This window comes from Leucoraja erinacea, chromosome 1 (assembly GCF_028641065.1).
Source record: "Leucoraja erinacea ecotype New England chromosome 1, Leri_hhj_1, whole genome shotgun sequence".
NCBI lineage: Eukaryota > Metazoa > Chordata > Chondrichthyes > Rajiformes > Rajidae > Leucoraja > Leucoraja erinaceus.
The window spans coordinates 49,542,652-49,567,155 of record NC_073377.1 but is presented as its reverse complement, the minus strand read 5'-3'; the positions used below and the strand labels follow the sequence as shown (position 1 = coordinate 49,567,155).

At 40.3% G+C, this 24,504-nt stretch overlaps 1 protein-coding gene across 3 annotated transcripts in view; it reads left to right on the top strand.

The window, feature by feature from the left end:
• Positions 1-24,504, top strand: part of plpp1a (phospholipid phosphatase 1a) — a 107,789-nt gene that overhangs the window by 20,487 nt on the left and 62,798 nt on the right. The window contains exon 2 of one of the 3 annotated variants that reach the window (XM_055634442.1): positions 11,930-12,084. The exons of 1 other annotated variant lie outside the window; for it this stretch is intronic. In XM_055634442.1, the coding sequence (XP_055490417.1) occupies positions 11,930-12,084 (155 nt within the window). Of the gene's footprint in view, positions 1-11,929; positions 12,085-24,504 lie in introns of those variants that run through there. One more of the 3 variants, XM_055634458.1, reaches the window with a different exon arrangement.

Genomic DNA, 24,504 nt, shown 5'->3' with positions numbered 1-24,504 from the left:
AATTATCATATCGGTAGATACCTGATGCCAGTGATTGGAACATTTTGGAGTGTGGGAGGCTGAGGGTGATCTTATAGAAATATATCATGAGGGATGTTGATAAGTTGAATGGTTCTTTTTCCGCAGGATAGGAGAGCCAAAAACATGAGGGCACAGGTTTAAAATAAGAGGGGAAAGATTTAAATTAAACTTGAGGGGCAATATTGTCACACAGGGAAGGGGTGGGTATATGCAACGTGCTGCCTGGGAAGCTGTATATGCAAGAACAGTTATTCATGCCTACCATATTGTGTTGTGCTGAAGCAAAGCAAGAATTTCATTATCCTATCTGGGACACATGACAATAAACTCTCTTGAATCTCTTGAATCTTGAGTTATGATGTTTATAAGAGATCTGGACAAACACATAGATAAAAATAGGTTGAGAGGGATATGACCAAAACACAGGCAAATAGGTCTAGTTCTATCTTGGTTTGAATGAGTTGGGCCAAAGGGGTTTGTTCACTGCTGTATAGCTATGACTTTGTCATGATCTTAAAGTATTACTAACCCCAGAACAGATGGAACATTTCCTATGGAGTTGAAGGTATAGTTTGGTTGATTGCAACACATTTCGGCTTGGTTGGTGATTTCAACATCTTTTACTACATTTACTACTCCAGGTGTGTCTGTCTCCATTTCACTTTGGGTGCCTTGCTCAAAGGTACTGTATAAATGCAAGTTCTTTCATTCCTCTCCAACTGAGGTGCTGAATGAAATGTATGTAGTATAACAAGTCGCAAATACAAATAAATTATGCGATGTGACATTTAAACAAAAACCATTACAAATTATTCTGATTATACTACTGATGGAAGAACAAACCAGGCCAACCTGATTTTCTTTTGTCACCATTCAGTGGCAGAAGGTCAGAAGTGACTAATAAATCCACTGAGATAAATCCGAGTAAAGAATGTTGTGACAATGAACACAATGGATCCAGGTTTCTCACTGGTGACAAAAGACTTCAGATTCTAGAATCATGAGCAAAAATCAAAACTGCTGGAGGAACTCAGCGGGTCAACATTTTCCTTGAAAGTGGTATCGCAGGGTGGTGAAGGCGGCATTTGGCACATTGGCCTTCATTAGTCAGGAAATTGACCAGAAGTTGTGACATTATATTAAAGCTTTATTATACTTTGGAGAGGCTGCACTTGGATTATTGTGTTCAGTTTGATCACCTCACTATAGTAAAGATGCCATAAGCTGGAAAGAAAGTAGTGATTTAAGAGGATACTGCCAGGGTTCGAGGGACTGAGCTTTTTGGGGAGATTGGGCAGGCTAGAACTTTATTCCTTTGGGGGCAGGAGGCAGGGGGGTGACAATATGGAGGTGTGTAAAATTGTGAGGGGGATAGGTAGCTTGAATGCCCAAAAGCCTTTTTCCAAGGATGAGCAATAAAGAACAAGTGGGCATAGGTTTAAGATGACGGGAAAGATTTAATATGAAATTGAGGGACTTTTTTTTGCACAGTGTGGTAGGAATGTGGAAGGAGCTGCCCGAAAAAGCAGTTGAGCAGAGACAGTAACACCATTTAAAATACATTTGAACAGGTACATGGATAGGAAAGGTTTGGAGGAATATGGGCAAACGGAACTAGACCTGCTGAGGGATTTTGATCAGCCTGGGCCGAAGGGCCTATTTCCGTACTGTATGACTCTTTGATTCGATTTGTGGAAGGAAATGAATAGGTGAAGGTTCGGATTTGGAATCACATTCAGGTTCAGACATTTTCATTGTTATCCTACCATGGCAACAACCCATTGGGCTACAGCTACATTCCAGTAAACTATTATTAGTTTGAGTTCTGGTAATTACTTTGATGAGCAATAACAAGAACATTTGTGTCAGAACAAATGGGTCCTTTTAAGTTGATAGGGGTGTGGAGAGAACTTGAGAAGATTGGAAGAAATAAGGATTAAGCAGAATCACAAACCCTTTTTATAAATACAGTAGAAACAAAATCGAGAGAAAGAGTGGGACTCCTCAGGGAAACACATAAAGCTCCAACCATGTGTGGATCCATGATGAGAGTTTTGGTGTTCACCAGAGGAAGGATGAGGAAGCTGAAGGGTTAAGGGAGGCATGCCTGTTCAGAAATATCAGGAAGGAGGAAGTGTTTAAGTTGTTGACACACAATATCATTAATAAATTCCCTGGGCCTGACAGGATCCACCCCATGATGCAACAATATATGGAGTACGGGAGGAGATTTTTCCAACTTACTTTATTAACCTCAAGTAATGTACCAGAACAATGGAGGAAACGTTGCCTGGGCATTCGCTCCCCAGATGCTGTTTGACTTGCTGAGTTCCTCCAGTAGTTTGCGCTTTGCTCAAGATTCCAGCATCTGCAGTTTTTTGTGTCTCTATTAGATAGGTTGGGGTTTTCCTCACCGGTGTGTAGGAGGCTGAGAAGTGACCACTGTAGAAGTTTATAAGATTATAAGGGGACTAGATAAAGTAGGTGAACATAATTTTTTTCCCAGGTTAGGGGGAGTCTAACACTAGAGAACACAAGTTTAAGATGAGTGCTGACAAATATAAATGAGATCTGAGGCAGGTATTTCCCACACAGAAGGTAGTGGTTATCTGGAACGAACTGCCTGAGACTGTGGTAGAGGCAGAAACAATTACACATTTAAAAGGCATCCTTGACAAGGAAAGGATTAGAGGGATACAAGCCTAATGCAGACAAATAGGCTTAATGTCGATAGTCATCTCGGTTTGCGTAGAGGAGAAGGAACAGTTTATGTGCTGTACAACTTTGTGACTTGTTCATTCATGACCATATTTTATCAACTTTTGCGAAAAGGAAGTAAAATATAAATAGCATTAGATCGATATTAATTTTGAACAGAATTATAATTTTAATACTGACTCAAGACTGCAAATCCAGGCAAATAGTTTAAAAAGTGGACGGGTAACCTTATCATTTAATTTGTGTGTTAGACAAACATTGGCAGGCAACATAACATCCATCTTGCTTGCATTTTAAAACCTATAGAAAACCATGCTACAAAAACTGCCTTCTGGAAGACATGGATGATTAAAAATGACAAAAGGTCTGCAGATTCATTTCAGAGACCAACTTAAAATTTCCAAAACTGGAAATGATCAGCATTAAAATAAAATCTGACACAATACCTGACTCTTCTGAATGACTATTCCAAAAAGAACAACATAAAACATCATGTCTATTAGGGCCTGTGGCTCTTGGGGTTAGGAAGAGGAAGATTTTGAAATGGCTGAGATAATTTCTCTCTACCTATCAGTCACAGTCAGGGCTGTGTAACATCCAATTAACATCACTTTCAAGGCACCAAGACTAGTGAGACATTTGTGGTTGACAGCATAATTGAGAGCAAGTCATTTATGCCATAATATGAATCAATCTAGTAACAGTTTGTTACGTATGTATCATCTCTGCCTGATAAAACCATGTCTGATCTTTCAGAGTGTGAAACTGATCTATAAAAAAAGGACAAGCAAATTTTTTGCAGATTTATCTTCACAGACTTGCTAATTGCATAAAATATGCTTCCATAATTTACCATTATGCTCTCTGACGATATTACAAATCACTCTGAAGTGAAGGCAACCATGAGGGACTGATGGAGCAAAGAGTTGCACTGTAAAATAAGATGACTTGGATGCTGCAAATCTGTAAAAAGAGCAAAAATAATTGGAACTACACAGCAAGGTCAGGTAGCATCTTAGAACAGAAGCAGAGTTAATGCTTCAGAATCGCTCGTTGACACAGACTCAATGTTCCATGCTATATCTCTAAAAAGGGCAGGACAGTGGTGCAGAAACAGAGTTGTTGCCTTACAGCACCAGTCCCGGGTTCGATCCTGACTACGGGTGCTGTCTGTACTCTAAAGACATACAGGTTCGTAGGTTAATTGACTTTGGTCTAAATTGTTCCTAGTGTGTAGGATAGTGCTAGTGTATGGAGTGACCACTAGTCAGCACTGACCCAACAGGCATGTTTCTGTGCTGTATTGCTGTACCTCTAAACTAAAGTGCTAAAAAAGTAAATGTTAATTACCTTTTTATCAGAACAAGGAAAAGTTTGAATCCTAGTGGAATTAAAATGCAAGGAGAGAAGAGGAAAGAGAAAAGAAGTATCATTAACTTTTACAACTAACTTCATCCAATGCTGCATTCACTGCATTGTCACATTGTAAATTGTGCTACAGGTATAAAGCCTGGTAGTAGAATCGTGTTGAAATTGACAGGAATTGTGAATGAATTTATATTCCTGTTTCACGACTTGTGGTCAGAAGGTAAGTTTGCAGTGGAAAAAGGTGGGTGGGAAAATCCGACTCCTTTTGAGTTGTAAGCGTTCCTGAATTCTCTGGTTTTTTTAACTCTTAAATCCAGATTCATACATTTTCCTACTTCACAATTTTGACACGTAAGATTCTGAACCAACTTTACTTCCTGGTTTGCTAGAGTGATGTTTATGTTTTTATAATACTGGTGGGATTCTGCTGTGGGTTTATGTCTGTTTAAAACTTGCATGTGATTTTTATAAGTGGATAAGAAGTTTATCTTAGCAGATCCTGACAGGCTGAGTAAATGTATTCTTGCTAAAACAGTTTAATCTAAGTTGTTTTGAGCCAATCAAACTCCAAAACCACATGTGAACCCCAATAATTGCAGAAGTAGAGTTGAAGGTTCAAGTCACAGTCCAATCAGATCCAAAATGTTTGTTCAGGTGCTTACTTGTAATTTATTGAAGGAAGAAATACACTTTTTTTTAAATACAAGTAATCACCACCTAGCAGTTACAAAAATCCTGTTATCCTGTAACCAACTATGCTTGATTGTCCAACTGCTTATTTGCAGTCATCCTTTAAAAATTCACAGACATTATGATTTCCTTCATTTAGCACTAACATGTTTCCAGGAATATCCTGCAGCTTGCAATAAAATCAGCCTAACATTCTTTTTATTGAAAGAAATGTGCAAAGTGAGCTGTTTTGTTTACATCTGTACAGCACAGTGGCACAACTGATAGAGCTGTTGCCTTACTGTGCCAACGACCTGGGTTCGAATGCTGACCTTGGGTGCTGCCTGAATGTAGTTTGTGTGTTCTCCCTGTGACCACGTGGCTTTCCTCCAGGTGCTTCAGTTTCCTCTCACATCCCAAAAATGTCTGGGTTTGTAGGTTAATTGGCCTTTGTAAATTGCCCCTAGTGTGTAGGATGAGAAAGTGGGATAACATAAAACCAGTGTGAACTGATGATCAATGGTCAGCATGAACTCAGTGGGCCAAAGGGCCTGTTTCCATGCTGTATCTTACAATTCAATTTGAAAACTGTCATTCAGTTAGGTGGGGTTGAAGGACCACAGGCTCCAGTCTGCAACAGTTGTAATGCTGCTCAAGCCAAAATAGCTAATTTGGCTTGTCATTAAATTTCTGTGTATCTTACTAATTAAGCAGCATTGAAGATATTTTGTTGTTAGGGTTATTTTTGGTAGTAGTTTAGAATTAGAGAAAATTGCCCAGTTTAATTAAAAATTAAACCTTTAGTAACCTTTAGTATCTGATTAAGGCCTGTGCAGATATAATCTACAAGCAGTTCAATGCACCCTGCACCCCCAAAAAATATACTTTCATCCTTTGATGGTAGACATTAAATGAGTTGGTACATGGGAACAGAATACTTGCCTTACATAAATCTGCAGCCTGATGGATACTAATTTCAATTTTTGCTTGCAAGATAAGGGACTTTTAGAAATTAACCTCCAAATTGCCTTTTAAATATGTATCATTTAATTTAAAGCGAAAAAAAAATCTTTTTGTGATATTATGTTTAGATCAGTTGTTACTCGTGAAATAAATCATCTGCCATTTTTTCTGAACAATAAGCTGTTTGGTGTGGCAAAATTCAGCTTATTTTTACAGTAGGATCTTGCTTCTTTATCCAATGCATTGAGTAAAAATCCCCAGTGAATTCACCATTGCATGCATTCAGGAGTTTAGTTTCACCACTCGTGTATCAACAAATAGGTTCCAGGTGAGCACTAACTGCCAGCTATGTCTCCTTTTGTAAGATAATTAGACGTAAGTTGGCAACCAATCAGACAAAGTGGCTCAAATATCCCATCTGGAATCAATTTTATTGCAATGATGTTCTGTAAAGAAAGTTTCTCCTATAAGTAGTGAGTGTTGGAGAGAAACTTGCTGGAAGGAGATGCATGACCAAATTTGAGAAGGCAAAAGGTTAATGGAATAAGTACGGTATTTTTACACTGCAAAAGAGTACAGGACAGTATGGTATGGCAACTGCTCTGTCTCCGACCGGAAGGCATTGCAGAGGGTGGTGAAAATTGCCCAACGCATCACCGGTTCCTCGCTCCCCTCCATTGAGTCTGTCCAAAGCAAGCGCTGTCTGCGGAGGGCGCTCAGCATCGCCAAGGACTGCTCTCACCCCAACCATGGACTGTTTACCCTCCTACCATCTGGGAGGCGCTACAGGTCTCTCCGTTGCCGAACCAGCAGGTCGAGGAACAGCTTCTTTCCGGCGGCTGTCACTCTACTCAACAACGTACCTCGGTGACTGCCAATCACCACCCCCCCCCGGACACTTATTATTATTTATTCAAATTGTTTGCTATGTCGCTCTTCCAGGGAGATGCTAAATGCATTTCGTTGTCTCTGTACTGTACACTGACAATGACACTTAAAATTGAATCTGAATCTGAGGACAAAACTATAGGAATGTAGTTCTACAATTAGGGGAAGTAAGGCTTTTTTATGTAATATGTATTTAGAAAGTTGACATAGTATATTTGATCAGCATATAAGCAAAGTAAACTGTGATGTGATGAACCTGAAGATAATTAACCTAAACTGTCAGAGTATCATGGCCAAATTCCCCAATTTTGAAGCAATTCTGCCTCTGGAAGACCCCGATGTGGTGATAGGTATGGAGTCCTGGTTAAACAACTCCATCGCGACTGGTGAAGTGTTCCCTTCACACTTCAGTGTTTTTCGCTGTGATTGTCAAAATGCTAAAAGGGGGAGGTGTTTTCATAGCCGTTAAGAACACCTTTGTTGCTTCTGTTGAAACCAATCTCCAGACAGACTGCGAGCTGATATGAATCTCAATTTGTGTTACAAATAAATTATGCAGTGTGACATTTGAACAAAAACCGTTACAAATTATCCTGATTCTACTACTGATGGAAGAACAAACCTGGCCAACCTGATTTTCTTTTGTCACCGGTAGACAAAAATGCTGGGGAAACTCAGCGGGTGAAGCAGCATCTATGGAGCAAAGGAAATAGGCAACCTTATCGGGTCGAAACACTTCTTCAGACTTAGCAATTGGGAAACCATTTGGCAAATGGGTTTCAATCACTCCAAATGCTTTTCCATGAGAGTTACTCGTAATGCCAAGCCGATCGTGAACCGGTACAAAATGGGAGACAGCCTGCTTAAAGAAGTTGATCACCACCCATACCTGGAAGTTGAACTCACATCTGGCCTAGCCTAGAACAGACACATAAACCAGATTGCCACAAAAGCAAACATAACTTTGGGCATTCTCCGGAGAAACTTATCCGGTTGTGACAAATCAACTAAGGAGGGAGCATACAAAGCACTTGTCTGCCTACTGTTGGAATATAGCCAGACAATATGGGACCCTCACCAGAAAAATAACATTGACACCGTTGACAAGGTTGCGAGGCGTGCAGCTCGGTTTATCTATAACGACTACTCAAGACAGTCAAGTGATTCCAATATGTTAAATTGCCTTGGCTGGGAGTCGCTGGAGTCAAGATGTACCAAAGCCTGCTTATGTATTGTTTACAAGGAGACTCATCATCCCTAGTAACATATCTCACCAGCGTAAATTTTGTTCTGGCAGTTGTCCAAAACAAGTGTGGTTGACGAGTGTAATGATCTCCCAGTTTTGTATTTCCTTTGAAGTGAATAGAACTTTGGAAGAATTGGAAAGTACATCACTAATTCATTACTGTCCATTTGATATTTTTTCATTCAAGATTAAAGTTAGAAAGGAGATGAAGAAATACTTTTTCACACAGTGAGTTGAGAACCTGCAGAATTCTCTGCCTCAGATGGCGGTGGAGGCCGGTTCTCTGGATGCTTTCAAGTGAGAGTTAGATAGAGCTCTTAAAGATAGCGGAATCAGGGGATATGGGGAGAAGGCAGGAATGGGGTACTGATTGTGGATGATCAGCCATGATCCCATTGAATGACGGTGCTGTCTCGAAGGACCAAATGGCCTACTCCTGCACCTATTTACTATTGTCATCTTGAATCAAATCCTTGTTAACCAGTTCTTGCATTAGTTCAAGATTCAGCTGCCTGGTATCACAATTGTCCACAACTAATTAAGCCCCAACTCAATTTTATGAAATCCTATCAACTACATTGCTTCATTGAGGCCCTTCAGTGTGCTTATTTTCTTAGGTATACAGGGACTCATTGCAGCATTTCAAAAGTTTATCCAGAATAAGTTAAGAAATCAAGTATTGTAGAGAAAGTCAGCGCAATGAGCACAACCTTTGGTCTATGTTGGGTGTATTTTCCTGACTGAGAGCTTTAATGTCATGTTTTAAGATCATCCCAGCGTGTTTGAAGAATTTTACATTTGGAACAAATTTCTTCTTTTAAGTAACTTTGCATGGACTGAATGAACTGTTTCTGTGGTGTAAATCTGAGTAAGTAACCCATGATGATGAACGTGGAACAGCACTGGAGAACAATGGATTTGCAAATCCTAATCTTTAGACAAACCCCCAATAGATTTTGATCAAGGACATGTCTTTAGTTTTTCAACAACCACCGAGACACAGAGAATATAGGTTACTTTATGGAAGAGGAGGGGGGAAATAACTTATGTAGGTTACTTCAATGCAGGGAATGTAGGTTACTTCAAGATGGAAGAAGAGGGGGCAAATAACATTGCTCATTAATCAAAACTAGCATTGGTTGAGAGATCAGTAGAATGTGGGTAGGCACACTTGAGCAATGATCACACCATCAAGTTAGATTGACGTATGAATGCTGTGTAATAATTGCTAAAATACTTTTCGTACTTCCTTTAAATTGAGAATTTTCCTGATATTATTTTTAAAAGAAAAAATGTTTTGAACTGTAATACTGACCTTAAAAATACTACCACTGTCAGTCTATGTGGTGCCATTGTAAAAGCGGTAGGGATGACGATTAGGTCTGCAATGCAATGCTTTATCCCATGCAGTCTATAATCAGAAACGGAGATGAGTCTGCAAACACTGTAATTGACCTCAATTCCCTTGGGTTTCATGAAGAGAAGGTTGCCTAGATTCCTACTTCTGAATGCTTTCCAGCGAGCCGTTTGCACGTAAATATTGGGTGTTGACTGGAGCAGGACGGGATTTCCCACACAATGTTTTAAACCTTACTTTACATATGACTAATGGAAATCTGGGAAAAATACCAGAGGTTGACAGCCATTCATGGTTTGGAAATTCTGTGTAATAAAATATTTTTGTCCAATGCATAAAGGAATGTAATCAAAAGGAAGAGGGCTAAATGTGTAGTTCTTATTACGTCATACTCACACCATGGAGACAGGCTATTCCAACCTCCACATGCTGATCAGTGGGACGTCTGTATTAATCTCATCTTCTCATAGAATATAAAATATCAATTTGGTTCTGGGTCCTCTTCCCATGACTTGTGTTTGGAGGTGTCCATGCATATGGTTTGAACCATGCTGTTGTTCAAGTGCAGCACAGACCACTCAGCCAGAAGTTGATCTATTACAAACAAGTGAGATTAGCTTTGGCATCACTTGAAAGTGATCTGCTTGACCACGTCTGAAGCTCTGGATCCACCAATTTAACCCTGCGATACCTGAACCTCATTTCCCAAATTCCTGCCCACCAGCCTAATCCTTTGTGAAAAAATGCCCCTGCCTTTCAAGGATTGGAAAGAATAAAGAAAGAGGATAACAGCTTTTGGATTTGGAACTGCTGATATAATGAAGACATTATGTGCTCAGTGCCAAGATGGCAACATTTCTTGAAAGTTGGAAACATTATGTTTTTTAAAGTTGTCAGTTAAAGGGAGCATTGTGTGATGCGCAAAGGAAGTGAATTAGATACTTTCTTCCAAACAGATAAGAGCTGGCACTCTGTAGGATGATATCACTTGGCTGTTGCAGATTTCTTCATTTGGGAATTGGGAATTTTTTTTTTCTAAATTGTCTCAGGATTGATTGACTTGCATGGCCATTTAAAGCACAATGAATAGTCAACTACCTACCTGTGGGAATTCTTGTGTAAATTAAGTACTGGGTAAAGGCAGCAAACTTCCTTGCCGAAAGACCTAGTGAGCCAACTATTTGTTTACAACACTCCGTGATTAGCATTCTGATTAAATTTAATTAACAGTTTAAATACCTCTGTCGTGGTGGGATTTGAAATATCTCTGGGTTACTAATTCCATATCGCACCCCAATTGCTAGGTAATCTATGTTTTGATTCATGTTTGGAAATGGGAGCCTATTGCCTCAGTATTTCCTTTAGCTAAATACTTGTTTGTCTTTTCTTCTTACTTGTTTTGTGTATCTGCAATATAAATTGTTCCTTTTAACATGAACCTGTGAATGCTGTAGCAGTGGTTGGTGAAACCAAACTATGATAGTTTTTGTGTAAACATGCATCATGAAGTTTGCTTCCTGTTATGTGGTCAGCATTTCGCCACATGAATTCAGAACAAAAAAAAAGGTTTAATTGCTAAATGATGTTAAAACTGAATGAAGCAACTTGAAATCGCAAAGACTGGAAATCATGGAGGTTCAATAGACATTGCAACACAAGCTGTCATGAACACGAATATCTATTCTGAACCATTTTTTGTGAAGGAGAAGTGCTTTTCCACTGTATGAGAGGAAAAACTCAGGAGCATCTCTCTCTTAGTCTACAAGCTTGCATGTCTTGAAGGATTAATTTAGAATAACATTAGCATTATAAAACATCCCTGTTTTATAATGTGTGGTACCAGGAGAACATGAAGGTAAAATTAAAAAGCATTTGTAATCCGTTATTAAATAGCATTTGTAATCTGTTGTTAAATTTTAAGGCAAATACTGTGTGGCTTAGTCAGGACAGTCCAGTTTGTAGAGTTATCAATTGTTAATTTTCAAGGAAGTGGGCATCATGTAGCTGAATAGAGAACACTTTAAATAGTCATGCATCAATGTGACTCTGATCTATTTTTACTGATAATAATTGATGGAAGAAGTAATTAATCCTACAGAGATCTTCTAAATAGCATCGTGAGACTGCCAAACTTCGTCATAACCCCGAATATCATTGATAGCCTCAGTCCTGCAGAAACCCATTTGTCTCACATTTCTCTCTCTCAGAATGAACAGAAGATCCTACCAATGTATTTGCAACATATTGTAAATAGCTCCAGACATTTTGCAAACTACTTGATACAAATGGACAAATGCACATAATTGCTGTTGAGCACTACGTGAATGTGGCGTGAGAGAAAACGTAAGGCGTGCCATCCTGTGCTTAAATTACTGATGACCTTCAGGAAAGAAAACTGGTGTCCTTGCCCAGTCTGGCCACTGTGTTTCCAATCAACGCAGTTAACTCTTAACTGTCTTCTTAAAAGACATAACAGACTTCCTAGTTTAAGGACAATGGGGATGGAGGTTATTGGTGCTCCTTGTAATTATGTTCATACCTTGTAAATTAATTGTATTAGTTTAAAAGTTTAATAGAAAAACATTTATTTATTTATTTATTATTTATTTTTTTTTGCACATTGGAAGCATGAATATAATCTACTGTTGTAAAGTTATCTGTTTAAGGTGCACTTAAAATTCTTTTTTCCCTCCCTACAGCTGGTATGCCACTGGGTGTTCTAAATGTGGCCAAAATAAAACCTTATCAAAGAGGTTTTTACTGTGATGATGAAACCATCAAGTATCCATTCAGGAACAGTACCATCACTTCCACTGTCCTGTATTCAGTGGGGTTTACACTGCCCATATCAGCTGTAAGTAGCTCAGACAATCTGTGGGACAATTGTGGCTCATCACAAACATCTTGGCAGGATGGAAGAATTGGGAAAGATTAAACTATGATGTTGACTTGTGGTTACTAGTTTAATTATCATGGAACCCACTTTATTATTGTTTCATTTTTATATTAGTTTTCTAGCGTTAGAGAAAATGCATCATTTTAAAATTAATTTTAAATATTTTCTACAAAGGCTGAATTTCAAACTGTCAGCTCTTCTCCAATAAATATGTAGAAATGCCACACAGTCAACATAAGAACACTGGGCTGTACAAAGATGGTGGGGTCATTAGCTATGTTTGTAGGTTGCTCCCTTTTTGCTATAAACCTTTAAGGTGTGCATAATGCGCTTTGGTGGTTTGGAGGGCCAGAGAATAGCTAGTGCCTTAATTAATATAAGATGCTTGTTTTAAAAATAGACTTTTGTATGACGCAGTTGCATGCATCTGAATACTGATTGTTCTATATTGGCTGCTAATGCTTTGATCTGTGAGGGGTGCCAGCACTGCAAATTTGGGCACTGGCTTGGTCTGTGTTATTATATTATATATTTGGGTATTTATGCAAAATAAATTATTTCTTCTGCCATTCTGCTTTGCTATTCCTGAACTTTCGTTCCCCAGTATTTTTTTAGTGCACTCTTCCAGTTTTTAATGTGAATTAGTTGCAAACATGATTAACTTCCCAGCTGCAGTTCCAATATCCTTAATGGTGGAGGTTAGTTCTTGGGTAGTCTTTGACAGCTCACTTCTCATTTCACAAATGGCTTCAGCACTTGAACAGCAGTAATCAACTTGAGTCGCTTGTTAGTTTTCTGCCTGTCATGACACAATTTGCTGTCCTTGCCCCAGTTTTAGCCTATTTGTGGCTAAAAGATACAATGGTGCTGGAGCATTCTAAACCTGAGGGCTGAACTAGGATTGATAGAATGTACTGAGCCTGCCTGCCAATTGCAGAGTACCATTGACTAAAGCGGAAGAACATTTGGCGCGCCCTCTTCATTAAATGAAAAGTCAATAGTAGCAGAAGGAAGCAATCACTGTAATTAGATTGAAGATGTCAGGGCAGACAGTCCAGACTGCAGCTCTGTGTCAAAAGGCCACATGTTACCAAGTCAAGCCTGAAGATGCCTGAGAATGGAGCTGAAAGCAGTGAAGAAATTAGTGGTTAACAAAGGTAATAGCCAAAGTTCAGATAGGATCCAAAGGACATGATACGAGTGGTGCTCACAGTACAACTGGTTATTTTTATTAACACTTTAAAGATGACATTTACTCTTCTGAAAAGAGAGAACGACGTGGATTGTTGTTGTATGCCTCTCATGTCCCTTTCGGTGTATACACCATGTTAACCAAATACAGATAATGGGTTTCAGCCCGAAATGACAACTATCCCTTTCCCTCCACAAATGCTACAAGACTCACTGAGTTTCTCCAGCAGCTCTCCTTTTATTCGCTCCAGACTCTAGCACCTGCACTCTCTTGTGCAAATAGTTCCCTCATAGTAAGTTCTTGCAAATACCAATGTGGTTAACAATGAAATAATCTATTATTGTGACGTTGATTTAGTGATTGTGGATAACTCCGGTGCTACTCTTTTTTTTTGCTCTTCCGTATTAACTTCTCACCTGAACATTGACGTCTCCAACAGTGTTGGAATCCCTCAGCTTGGATTTTCTTTTGGAGAGGGAGTTGATTCCTGTATGAGTGCCGCCACCACCAGTCCTAAAGCTGCTGCAAAATAAACTCTGTATTCTTGTGTAATGTTAAACCTTCAGGAATTGAGAACAAGAAACACATTGCTTTCATGTTTCCTGTCGAGTGGGGTTCTTGCAACCTTTGGAAGTGTTGCTTTCACTCTGTGATGGGAATTGATCTTTGTATTTCCCTGTGCAGGAATTGCTCCAATATTGTGTTTAAAATGCAGCATGGCAAAATTAAGTCAACATGGAATGGTTGCTTTAGTGCTGTGATATGATGGAGCTCGTATTACAGTAAAACAATTGTCTCAAACTTGCTTTACATCTATTCCATTGGTTACTCGTAGCTTTCCATCAGATGTAATCGGATTTCTTCCTGTTATTCTCTTTGTTGAGATTAAATATGTATATCATAAGGGAAAGGAAATGCTGAACAACTCAGTTTGTTTCCTGAAAATTACCTCCACAAATTTCTTTGAAGTTGATCTCTTTAAATTAAGAAAAAAACTAGTTTGTAGTGCATAATAAAAAATAAGCGATTTTGTTGCTTGTTCATTCGTTTATGGTTTCATATTTGTTGATGTCTTTCACAATGCAAGATTTGTACTGATTAAAATATAAATAGCATGAGAAAATGAAGCACCAGTGGGCGATTTGGCTTGTCAAGCCTGCTCTTTTAGTCATTCTGATCATGGTTGATGCCTTTCTCTTTTCTCCTCTTCTGAGCCCATATTATGCAGGGCTGCCAACTCTCACGCTTTGAATTTGGCCAAATTCTCACGCTCTCACGCAGATCACAAATTTCTCACGCTCTGTTGTTAGAAATTCTGTGTTCAACGAGAATTTCAAAACTCATATCAAGTGCATGGGCCGTGAGTGTTGGAGAGCTGGGGCTGAGGGAGGGATGGAAGCAGAAGCAATGGCGGGGACAGATGCGGACATGGAGTCGGGGCTGGCGCGAGTTTGCCGGGCTGGCGAGTCGCTCGCTGCAGCGCCAGCCATGGAGCAGCCTGAGTGCAAGAGTGCCGGTCTGTTGGGGGCGTCGGAAGCGTTGCGCCGCTGCCGTTAGAGTCTCTGTGCCGAATTTGCCCTGGTGACCGGCATGGACAAGGCTGTGGCTCGGTGCATCCTGGAGGACCGGGCAGTAAATGAGTGTCATCTAGCGCAGCAAGTAAGGCCGTGTGGTGCTCCCGGCATGGACCAGGCTACGGCTTGGTGCATCCTGGAGGACAAGCAGTAACTGCTGGAAGTAGGTACCAAGCACTGGGTAGAAATGGTGGAAGATAGTGGCCTTCAAATGGGAGTGGTTGGAGAAAGCATCCTGCTTGCCTACAAGATTTTCACTTACTGTAACTACAGGAAAAATGGTCCCGATGTTGGGGGAGTCCAGAACCAGGACACACACAGTTTAAGAATAAGGGGTCGGCCATTTAGGACTGAGATGAGGACAAACTTTCTTCACCCAGAGAGTTGTGAATCTGTCGAATTCTCTGCCACAGAAGGCAGTGGAGGCCAATTCGCTGGATATTTTCTCGAGATAGAGAGAGAGTTACATTTTGCTCTTGAGGATCAAGGGGTATGGGGAAAAAACATGAAAGAGGTACTGATTTTAAATGAACAGCCATGATCATATTGAAGGCAGTGCTGGCTCGAAGGGCCGATGGCCTATTCCTGCGCCTATTTTCTATGTTTCTATGCTTGAGTATATGGCAATAAAACTCGACCACTTGATTTTGAAACATTCATGCATGATGGAGGTATAATGTAGTCACAGAGTAATACAGTGTGAAAGCAGGCCGTTCGGTGCAACTTGCCCACACCCGCCAACATGTCCCAGCTACACTACCTGCTTTTGGTCCATATCCCTCCAAACCTGTCCTATCCATGTATCAGTCTAACTGTTTATTAAATGATGGGATAGTCCCTGCCTCAACTACCTCCTCTGGCAACTTGTTCCATGCACCCATCACCCTTTGTGTGGAAAAAGTTACCCCTTAAAAAGTTACCTCTTAAACAAAAAACATTGAAATCAAACTTCTACAATGCACTAAAACATGATTTTAATGCATCAAATTTCAAAAATCATCCCCCCTCCCACACCCTCCCCCCACTCGGTCGTTCCACTGCCTCGCTGGGTGCTCCCAAGGCCAGTGATCAGTGATTGCTCAGCCTCCCCACTTTCATAAACGCTCCGCGGCCCCTGGTTCAGACAGAGAGCACTGCCAGATGTGAGCGGGGAACTGAGGCCAGTTGGCCGTGATGTCTGGATCCCCATGCTCAGCGCTTCGTGTTTCGGAGTTGGCTAATGCTATTGATTTGTAATTAGCCTGATTTGTAATTAGTTGACAAAACTTTAATTTATTCAGAATCAGAATCACACTTTATTCGCCAAGTATGTTTTGCAACATACGAGGAATTTCATTGGCCAGGTCAGTCATACAATTAAAAGCAACAGATCACTCAAAAACACATTTTAACATGAATATCCAGCACAGTGACTCCTATACATTCCTCACTGTGATGGAAGGCGAAATAAAGTTCAACTCTTTCCCTTGGTTCTTCCTTGGTCATGGGCTTTGAGCCTCCGTTAACGGGATGATCTGTAGCCGGTGGCGTTTTGGGCCCTCCGCGTCGAGGCGATCAGCTCCCACACCTCCAGGAAGGTAAGAGCTTGAAAAAAAGTTTCCCCTGATTCCCTCCCCCCCCCCCCCTCCCCCCACATAAAACAAACTGAAACACATTAAAACAAACTATTAATGCACTAAAAAATAACAGAAAGAAAGAAAATACAAACAGACTGCCGGCAGGGCAGCCATTTATTAATCCGGAATATCCAGGGGGATGAGATAAGTGTAATGTTAAAATGACATGCAAGGTGTCAGGCTGTCTGTCACAACATACAGCTATATTAATAGCAAAAGGATAACAAGTGATAAAATCGGTCCATTAGAGAGTCAGAGTGGACAGCTATCTGCAGAGCCAAAAGAGATGGGGGAGATATTGAACAATTTATTTTCTTCGGTATTCACCAAGGAGAAGGATATTGAATTATGTGAGGTAAGGGAAACAAGTAGAGTAGGTATGGAAACTATGAGATTCAAAGAAGAGGAAGTACTGACACTTTTGAGAAATATAAAAGTGGATAAGTCTCCAGGTCCGGACAGGATATTCCCTAGGACATTAAAGGAAGTTAGTGTAGAAATAGCAGGGGCTATGACAGAAATATTTCAAATGTCATTAGAAATGGGAATAGTACCGGAGGATTGGCGTACTGCGCATGTTGTTCCATTGTTTAAAAAGGGGTCTAAGAGTAAACCTCGCAATTATAGACCTGTTAGTATGACATCAGTGGTGGGCAAATTAATGGAAAGGATACTTAGAGATAATATATTATTATTAAAGCTTTATTTCAGACACAGGTCCATATACACATCAACCAGTACAAAGAATTACAAAGATACATTAAGAAATTGCATATTAGCCTAAAATATATATAAGCTATTGCACCAATGCCGTCTTAGCCTAGAAGTGAATCTATAGCAGCTTTTCAGAGGACTGACTAAGGCTTCAATTATGTGGTTCTCTGACTTGTCCAGGCGACACATAAAACTAAACATCAGCTGTCTTAAGAGTGCCTCACAGGTTGGCACTCTAGTGGACACAAACAATTGACTGGCACTATGCCACCTAGGGACACGAAGTAGCAACCTCATTGCATCATTGTATACTACCTTAAGCCTCTGCATACTCTTTTTCTTATACTTAGACCACAATTGAGCAGTATATAACGGTGTGATGTAGGTTCTGAACAGGGAACACTTCACATGGTCAGAGCACACATAAAACCTCCTTATAAGCATGTTGGCTTGAAGATAAATTTTACAGCGCTGTCAGTAGAGGTCTTTGTCATCCTTCCAGTCATCAGATATGACATGACCTAAGTATTTAATTTCCTCACACACTGCAAGAGGAGTGTCTGACAAATAAAAGCATATATAAGCATATATAAACAGGGTCTGATTAGGAACAGTCAACATGGATTTGTGCCTGGAAGGTCATGTTTGACTAATCTTGAATTGTTTGAAGAGGATACTCGGGAAATTGATGAGGGTAAAGCAGTGGATGTTGTATATAAGGACGTCAGTAAGGCCTTTGACAAGGTTCTTCACGGAAGGTTGGTTAAGAAGGTTCAATGGTTGGGTATTAATGGTGGTGTAGCAAGATGGATTCAACAGTGGCTGAATGGGAGATGCCAGAGAGTAATGGTGGATGGTTGTTTGTCAGGTTGGAGGCCGGTGACTAGTGGGGTGCCTCAGGGATCTGTGTTGGGTCCACTGTTGTTTGTCATGTACATCAATATTCTGGATGATGGTGTGGTAAATTGGATTAGTAAGTATGCATATGATACTAAGATAGGTGGGGTTGTGGATAATGAAGTAGATTTTCAAAGTCTACAGAGAGATTTATGCCAGTTGGAAGAGTGGGCTGAACAATGGCAGCGGATAATGAAGTAGTTTTTCAAAGTCTACAGAGAGATTTATGACAGTTGGAAGAGTGGGCTGAACAATGGCAGATGGAGTTTAATGCTGATAAGTGTGAGGTGTTACATCTTGGCAGGACAAATCAAAATAGGACGTACATGGTAAATGGTAGGGAATTGAAGAATACAGGTGAACAGAGGGATCTGGGAATAACTGTGCACAGTTCCCTGAAAGTGGAATCTCATGTAGATAGGGTGGTAAATAAAGCTTTTGGTGTGTTGGTCTTTATAAATCAGAGCATTGAGTATAGAAGTTGGAATGTAATGTTAAAATTGTACAAGGAATTGGTGAGGCCAATTCTGGAGTATGGTGTACAATTTTGGTCGCCTCATTATAGGAAGGATGGCAACAAAATAGAGACAGTACAGAGGAGATTTACTAGAATGTTGCCTGGGTTTCAGCAACTAAGTTACAGAGAAAGGTTGAACAAGTTAGGGCTTTATTCTTTGGAGCGCAGAAGGTTAAGGGGGGGACTTGATAGAGGTCTTTAAAATGATGAGAGGGATAGACAGAGTTGACGTGGATAAGCTTTTCCCACTGAGAGGAGGGAAGATTCAAACAAGGGGACATGACATGAGAATTAAGGGACAGAAGTTTAGGGGTAACATGAGGGGGAACTTCTTTACTCAGAGAGTGGTAGCTGTGTGGAATGAGCTTCCAGTGAAGGTGGTGGAGGCAGGTTCGTTTTTATCATTTAAAAATAAATTGGATAGTTATATGGACGGGAAAGGAATGGAGGATTATGGTGTGAGCGCAGGTATATGGGACTAGGGGAGAATACGTGTTCGGCACGGACTAGAAGGGTCGAGATGGCCTGTTTCCGTGCTGTAATTGTTATATGGTTATACAGCTCCGATAACCCATTATTTCCTTCAGTTAAATATTGGGAAGGTAGAACTATTGTCATTTGCCACTCAACTATTATGTTTGTTTACCTCACTGACTATTTCTACCCCCCCCCCCCAAATTCCTTTGACAGTTTGAATAGAAATGTCCCCAATCTTTTTGTTTTATTAGTTGAACATGTAGATGAACATCCGCAAGGAGTGCAATGAGATGGAAACTGATTCAGATGTGATGTTTAAGAGCATAGAAGATAATATTTTAAAGGTGCGACAGAGATACTTGCAGGGGAATGTGTGAGGAGGTTATCATTTGTCTTTAGTTTTATCTTGAACCAGGACATCTGAAGATTCAAAGTTTAATACAGTAATTATGCTGATACTGACTAACCAACCACATAATGAATATCATCCATTCTGGAGGTTTTATTTGTCTGATGCCATTGAAACTTCACTTGGATTTCAAACACTTCAATGTAAAAGTAATTGGGAATGGGGAGCATTGGAACAAAAATTTGTCCTCAATACATATTAACTGTAATATAATAATGTATGCATGTTGGTAGGTGCAATCAAAACAAAGATAATGTTATCATTGTTTGTTATGAATACCACAGAACATGTTATGTTCTCTCAAGATCACATAAAATAGAATATTATTGCTTTAATATATAGTTATTGGACTTTGCATTTTGGAAAAGTCCCAGCTGAGAGGAAGACAGCAAAATACTGAAAATATTGGGGGAAATGACTTCAGGACAGTTTGTTAGGAAAATTAAAGAAATTGTAACAGAATACTTATGCAGCTGAGTGAGCTTTTTATGGATGAGAAATTGCGCTCAACGAATTGATGATTTCTTTGACAAAGTAACTAGAACGTTAGATAACAAGGAAGCCAATGGATGTAGCAAATTTGGTTATACCAAATTTGATCCCATAAAGGATTACCGCATTAGATAAGCACCTGTGGACTTGAACGTAATGGGTTAAGTCCAGGGGATCAGATATGATGGGGCTTCATGTGTGGGCCAGATATATTGTCAGTGCAAAGGGGCTAGGAGCAAGGCCAAGTGTGCATCCAGAGTCAAGGTCTAGAATAGTACTAGGTGTGCAGTCAAAGTTGGGACAATGGGAGTGTTCAGCACTGGGAACTTAAACAGGTAAGCAGATATGATCAGGGTAGAATAGGGGGCCAGGTGTGAGGCTGGACTCAGGGTCAGGAATGAGAGAAGGTATGCAACTGGAGTTAGAGTCAGGAAAAGTACCAGGTGTGCAGTGAGACCCAGGTTGGTCAACATGGGCCAAGTGTTTGATTATAACCTGATTTCCATACATGAATACACTAACATCATTCATGTGCTGCACCTGTTGCTCATAGCCTGGCTCTACTGTACTAAATGTAATTAGGAATGTAATTTAGCCTAACCTTATTCATAGTTAATCCAATTTGAAGCATAAATATTGCATTCAAGTGTAAGTTAAGATACTCGCTACAGTATGCACCAGATTGCACAATTTCAAGCTGAAAAATATAAAAGCTCCGTACCAATGGTAAGGGGGGGGGGGGGGGGCTGGGGCACACACCCCTCCCACAATCTCGCGCCACCCCCATCGGTCGCTACGCTCCCTTGGGCTTGGTCTCTCGCAATTTCTCACTCCCAACTCTCACCCAATGTTGGCAGCCCTGCCATATTGTAATTGTTATCTCATCAATCAATCAATCATTGAATCATTGCAAAGAGTCTGAAGAAGGGTTCCGACCCAAAATGTCACCCATCCTTTTCCTCCAGAGATACTGCCTGACCCGCTGAGTTACTCCAGCATTTGGTATCTATCTTTGGTATAAATCAGCATCTGCAGTTCCTTGTTCTGCACTGAACCACCATCATTCCATAATTTTGTGATCTGATTGGCAGTGATTGGATGTTTCCATGAATCATTTGTCCCAAATGAATTTTTGATATTGAATCAATATATGAAAAGGATGATTGAGAGAAGACTAGCTGGTCTGTCAAATTTACCACTGAATTACTGTAGGAAGGAACTGCAGATGCTGGTTTACACCAAAGATAGACACTAAATGCTGGAATAACTCAGCGGAACAGGCCGCATCTCCGGCTGGAAGGAATGGGTGATGTTTCGGGTCGAGACCCTTCTTCTGACAGGTCAGTCTGACAGATTGTCTACCACCGAATTAGCCTGAAGAATTACCATTGAGTCTGAACCCCTCTTACTGCTGTTAGCCCTACAATCTGGGAAGGGAATGGAGGGTTATGGTCTGAGCGCAGGTATATGGGACTAGGGGAGGTTATGTGTTCGGCACGGACTAGAAGGGTCGAGATGGCCTGTTTCCGTGCTGTAATTGTTATATGGTTATATGGTTAATCTTCTGGGAAAAAGCCTAGGGCTAAGAAGGGAAACAAAAGATATACTGGAAAAGTTTGTCTTTGATTCCCTTTAAACAAGCATTATCTTTCCATGCTGTTTCCTGGGCTGATGTTATCAGCAAAAAAAAACACATTCCCTAGGCATTTGCCAATCTGTTGTCCACTCCCTCTTTCTGAAATGTTTCCAGGAATCTCAATGGAAAACATAATAAGCAGCTCATAAATCAGGGACTAAAATCGAAAACAATAAAACCCAGGGTAATACAGGCAAAAAATTGAATAATGGGCAGATAGGCGCTAGACCGCTATTGGATCTGTAGGCAGAAAATAGCCGGGCACATTTAAATTTAAACATCCTTATCACAGCCTGCATGGGTGCATTTTTCTCCCCTGTGGGCAAGTTGGATGCCAAGCTATGTAAATTCCTATAAAGTCATCATTAGCTATTTAGCATCAATGAGTCTGCATGTGCAGGTCAGTTTCTTCCACAACTTTCAGACGCTGCACTGGTGATTATTTTTGAATTATGACATTGAGTAGCACATTAAAAAAAGTCTTCCTTTCATCCATCCTGTACATCACCATTTTGACTGCAGCAGCCATTAGAAAGAATGCCTGCTGACCCGTCGTTGCCTATCTTCTTCATCCTTGTGTGCTACGTTTTAATCTCTGTCAATTCAGCTTGGGCTAAGATTATTGATGGGCTGAGGTGCCATTTGGTGATATCCACAAACATTCCAATATGGAAGTCTCTGTACCCACATTTTAATCCTTGAATTGAGTGCAGTTTTTAGAACCAGTGATTATGTGAGTGATTATGAAAAAAAAATTGAACAGTGAAATGGCATGTTATCAGTAACATCGTTTCTGATATGATTTTAGAATGCAAGTCTGATTAAAACAGTGCTAATAATAGAGAGCCATTAATAACCTACTGAAGTGCTCGGGCAATGTAAAGTTATGGCACTGAAATAATCTCGCAATACACTTTTCTTATTGAAATACCTTTTGAAATATTTGAATATAATACTCTTAAGGTATCCAACATCAGTCTCAGAGGAACATCAGATTTTCAAACCAGCGTATGTACCCCTGATCCTACTGCACCATTTGGCAGTATTGTTATTGATCCAAAGCCTCAATCATGAGCCCTCATTTCCAAATTATTCAATTATTTTGTGTCAAAATATCAAATGAATAACAAGCATGAAATCAAAGGTAAAATATTGAAAGCTCTCTGAGGTTGAGAATTTTGCAATTTAAAAAAAAAAAAAAAATCTTTTAATTTGCAAATCTAAATGGCTGATCTGTTATGCTGTACTTGTTATCCTAGTTCTTAAATCTGCAACCTGTCGGAGGATCCCTAAAAGAAAATTCAGGCAGGGTGTAAAAAAAGTATTTAATCCCATACCAAGAGTATTCTACAACACAATGAAAGATATGTAATTTCAAAGATATATTTTGATAGATTTGATATTTGCATAGTTTATGCTTAATATGACCTTCTTGTAAATATCTTCCCCTTCAGGAAGGACACTTTTGATAGAGAAGTGGCCTGGAGCATTTTCTTGAAAGTGTTTGAAGTGGGTCAAGCTGGGTCACAAGGTTAACCCGGTCTCCTTGTTTAACATGGAATCAATGGATAATAGATAAAGCAAGGACCGTCCAGAAGCCTGACAAGTGAGGGGAAGAGGCAGTTCCTGAGTCTGGTGGTGCACACTTTCAAATACTGCATCTTCTGTTGGATGGGAGCAGAGAAAAGAAATGACACTGTGGGACGTCTTTGATTATGTTGGCTATTTTTCTGAGGCAGCGTGAAGTGTAGATTGAGCCAATCTACACTTTTAGTTTTGGGAAGGACTGGGCTACATTTCTAAAACTCTACAATTTCTTGCGGTCTTGGACAGAGCTGTTGCCAAACCAAGCTGTGTTGCCACCTGACAGTGCACTTGTAGAGGATTATGAGTGATTGAAGGCATGGCAAATTTTATCGGCCTCATCAGGAAGTAGAGGTGCCGGTGTGTCTTCTTGGCTATCACGTCAATCGGGTTGGTCCCCGACAGACAATTGGTAATAATGCTAAGAAACTTGAAACTCTTAACCATTTCCACATGAGCACCATTGATGTTTATTGGAGCATGTACTCCACCAAGCTTCCTGAAGTCAGTACTAGCTCCTTCATCTTGCTGACATTAGGGGAGAGGTTATTGTCCTGACACTGTGTCACTAAGTTCTCCATCACCTTCCAGTATTCCTTTTTGTCATTAAGGAGTCATAGAGTGATACAGTGTGGAAACAGGCCCTTTGTGCCCAACTGGCCAACAATGTCCCGGCTACACGTCCCACTTGCCTGTGCTTGGTCCATATCCCTCCAAACCTGTCCTATACATGTACCTGTCTAACTGTTTCTTAAACGATGGGACAGTCCCAGCCTCAACTACCACCTCTGGCGGCTTGTTCCATACACCCACCATCCTTTGTGTGAAAAAGTTATCCCTCAAATTCCTATTAAATCTTTTCCCCTTCACCCTGAACCTATGTCCTCTGGTCCTCGATTCCCTTACTCTGGGCAAAAGACTCTGTGCATCTACCCACTCTATGATTTTGTACACCTCCATAAGATATCCCCTCATCCTTCTGCGCTCCATGGAATAGAGACCCAGCATACTCAACCTCCCCCTATAGCTCACACCCTCTAGTCCTGGCAAAATCCTCGTAAATCTTTTCTGAACCCTTTCAAGCTTGACAATATCTTTCCTATAACATGGTGCCCAGAGCTGAACACAATATTCTAAATGTGGCCTCACCAACTCAGCCACAGTGGTGTCATCTTCAAACTGGTACTTTGAATTGGAACTGAATTTGGATGTACTGTCGTGAGCAGAGGACTGAGACCAAATCCTTGCGTGGCAATGATGCTCAGAATTA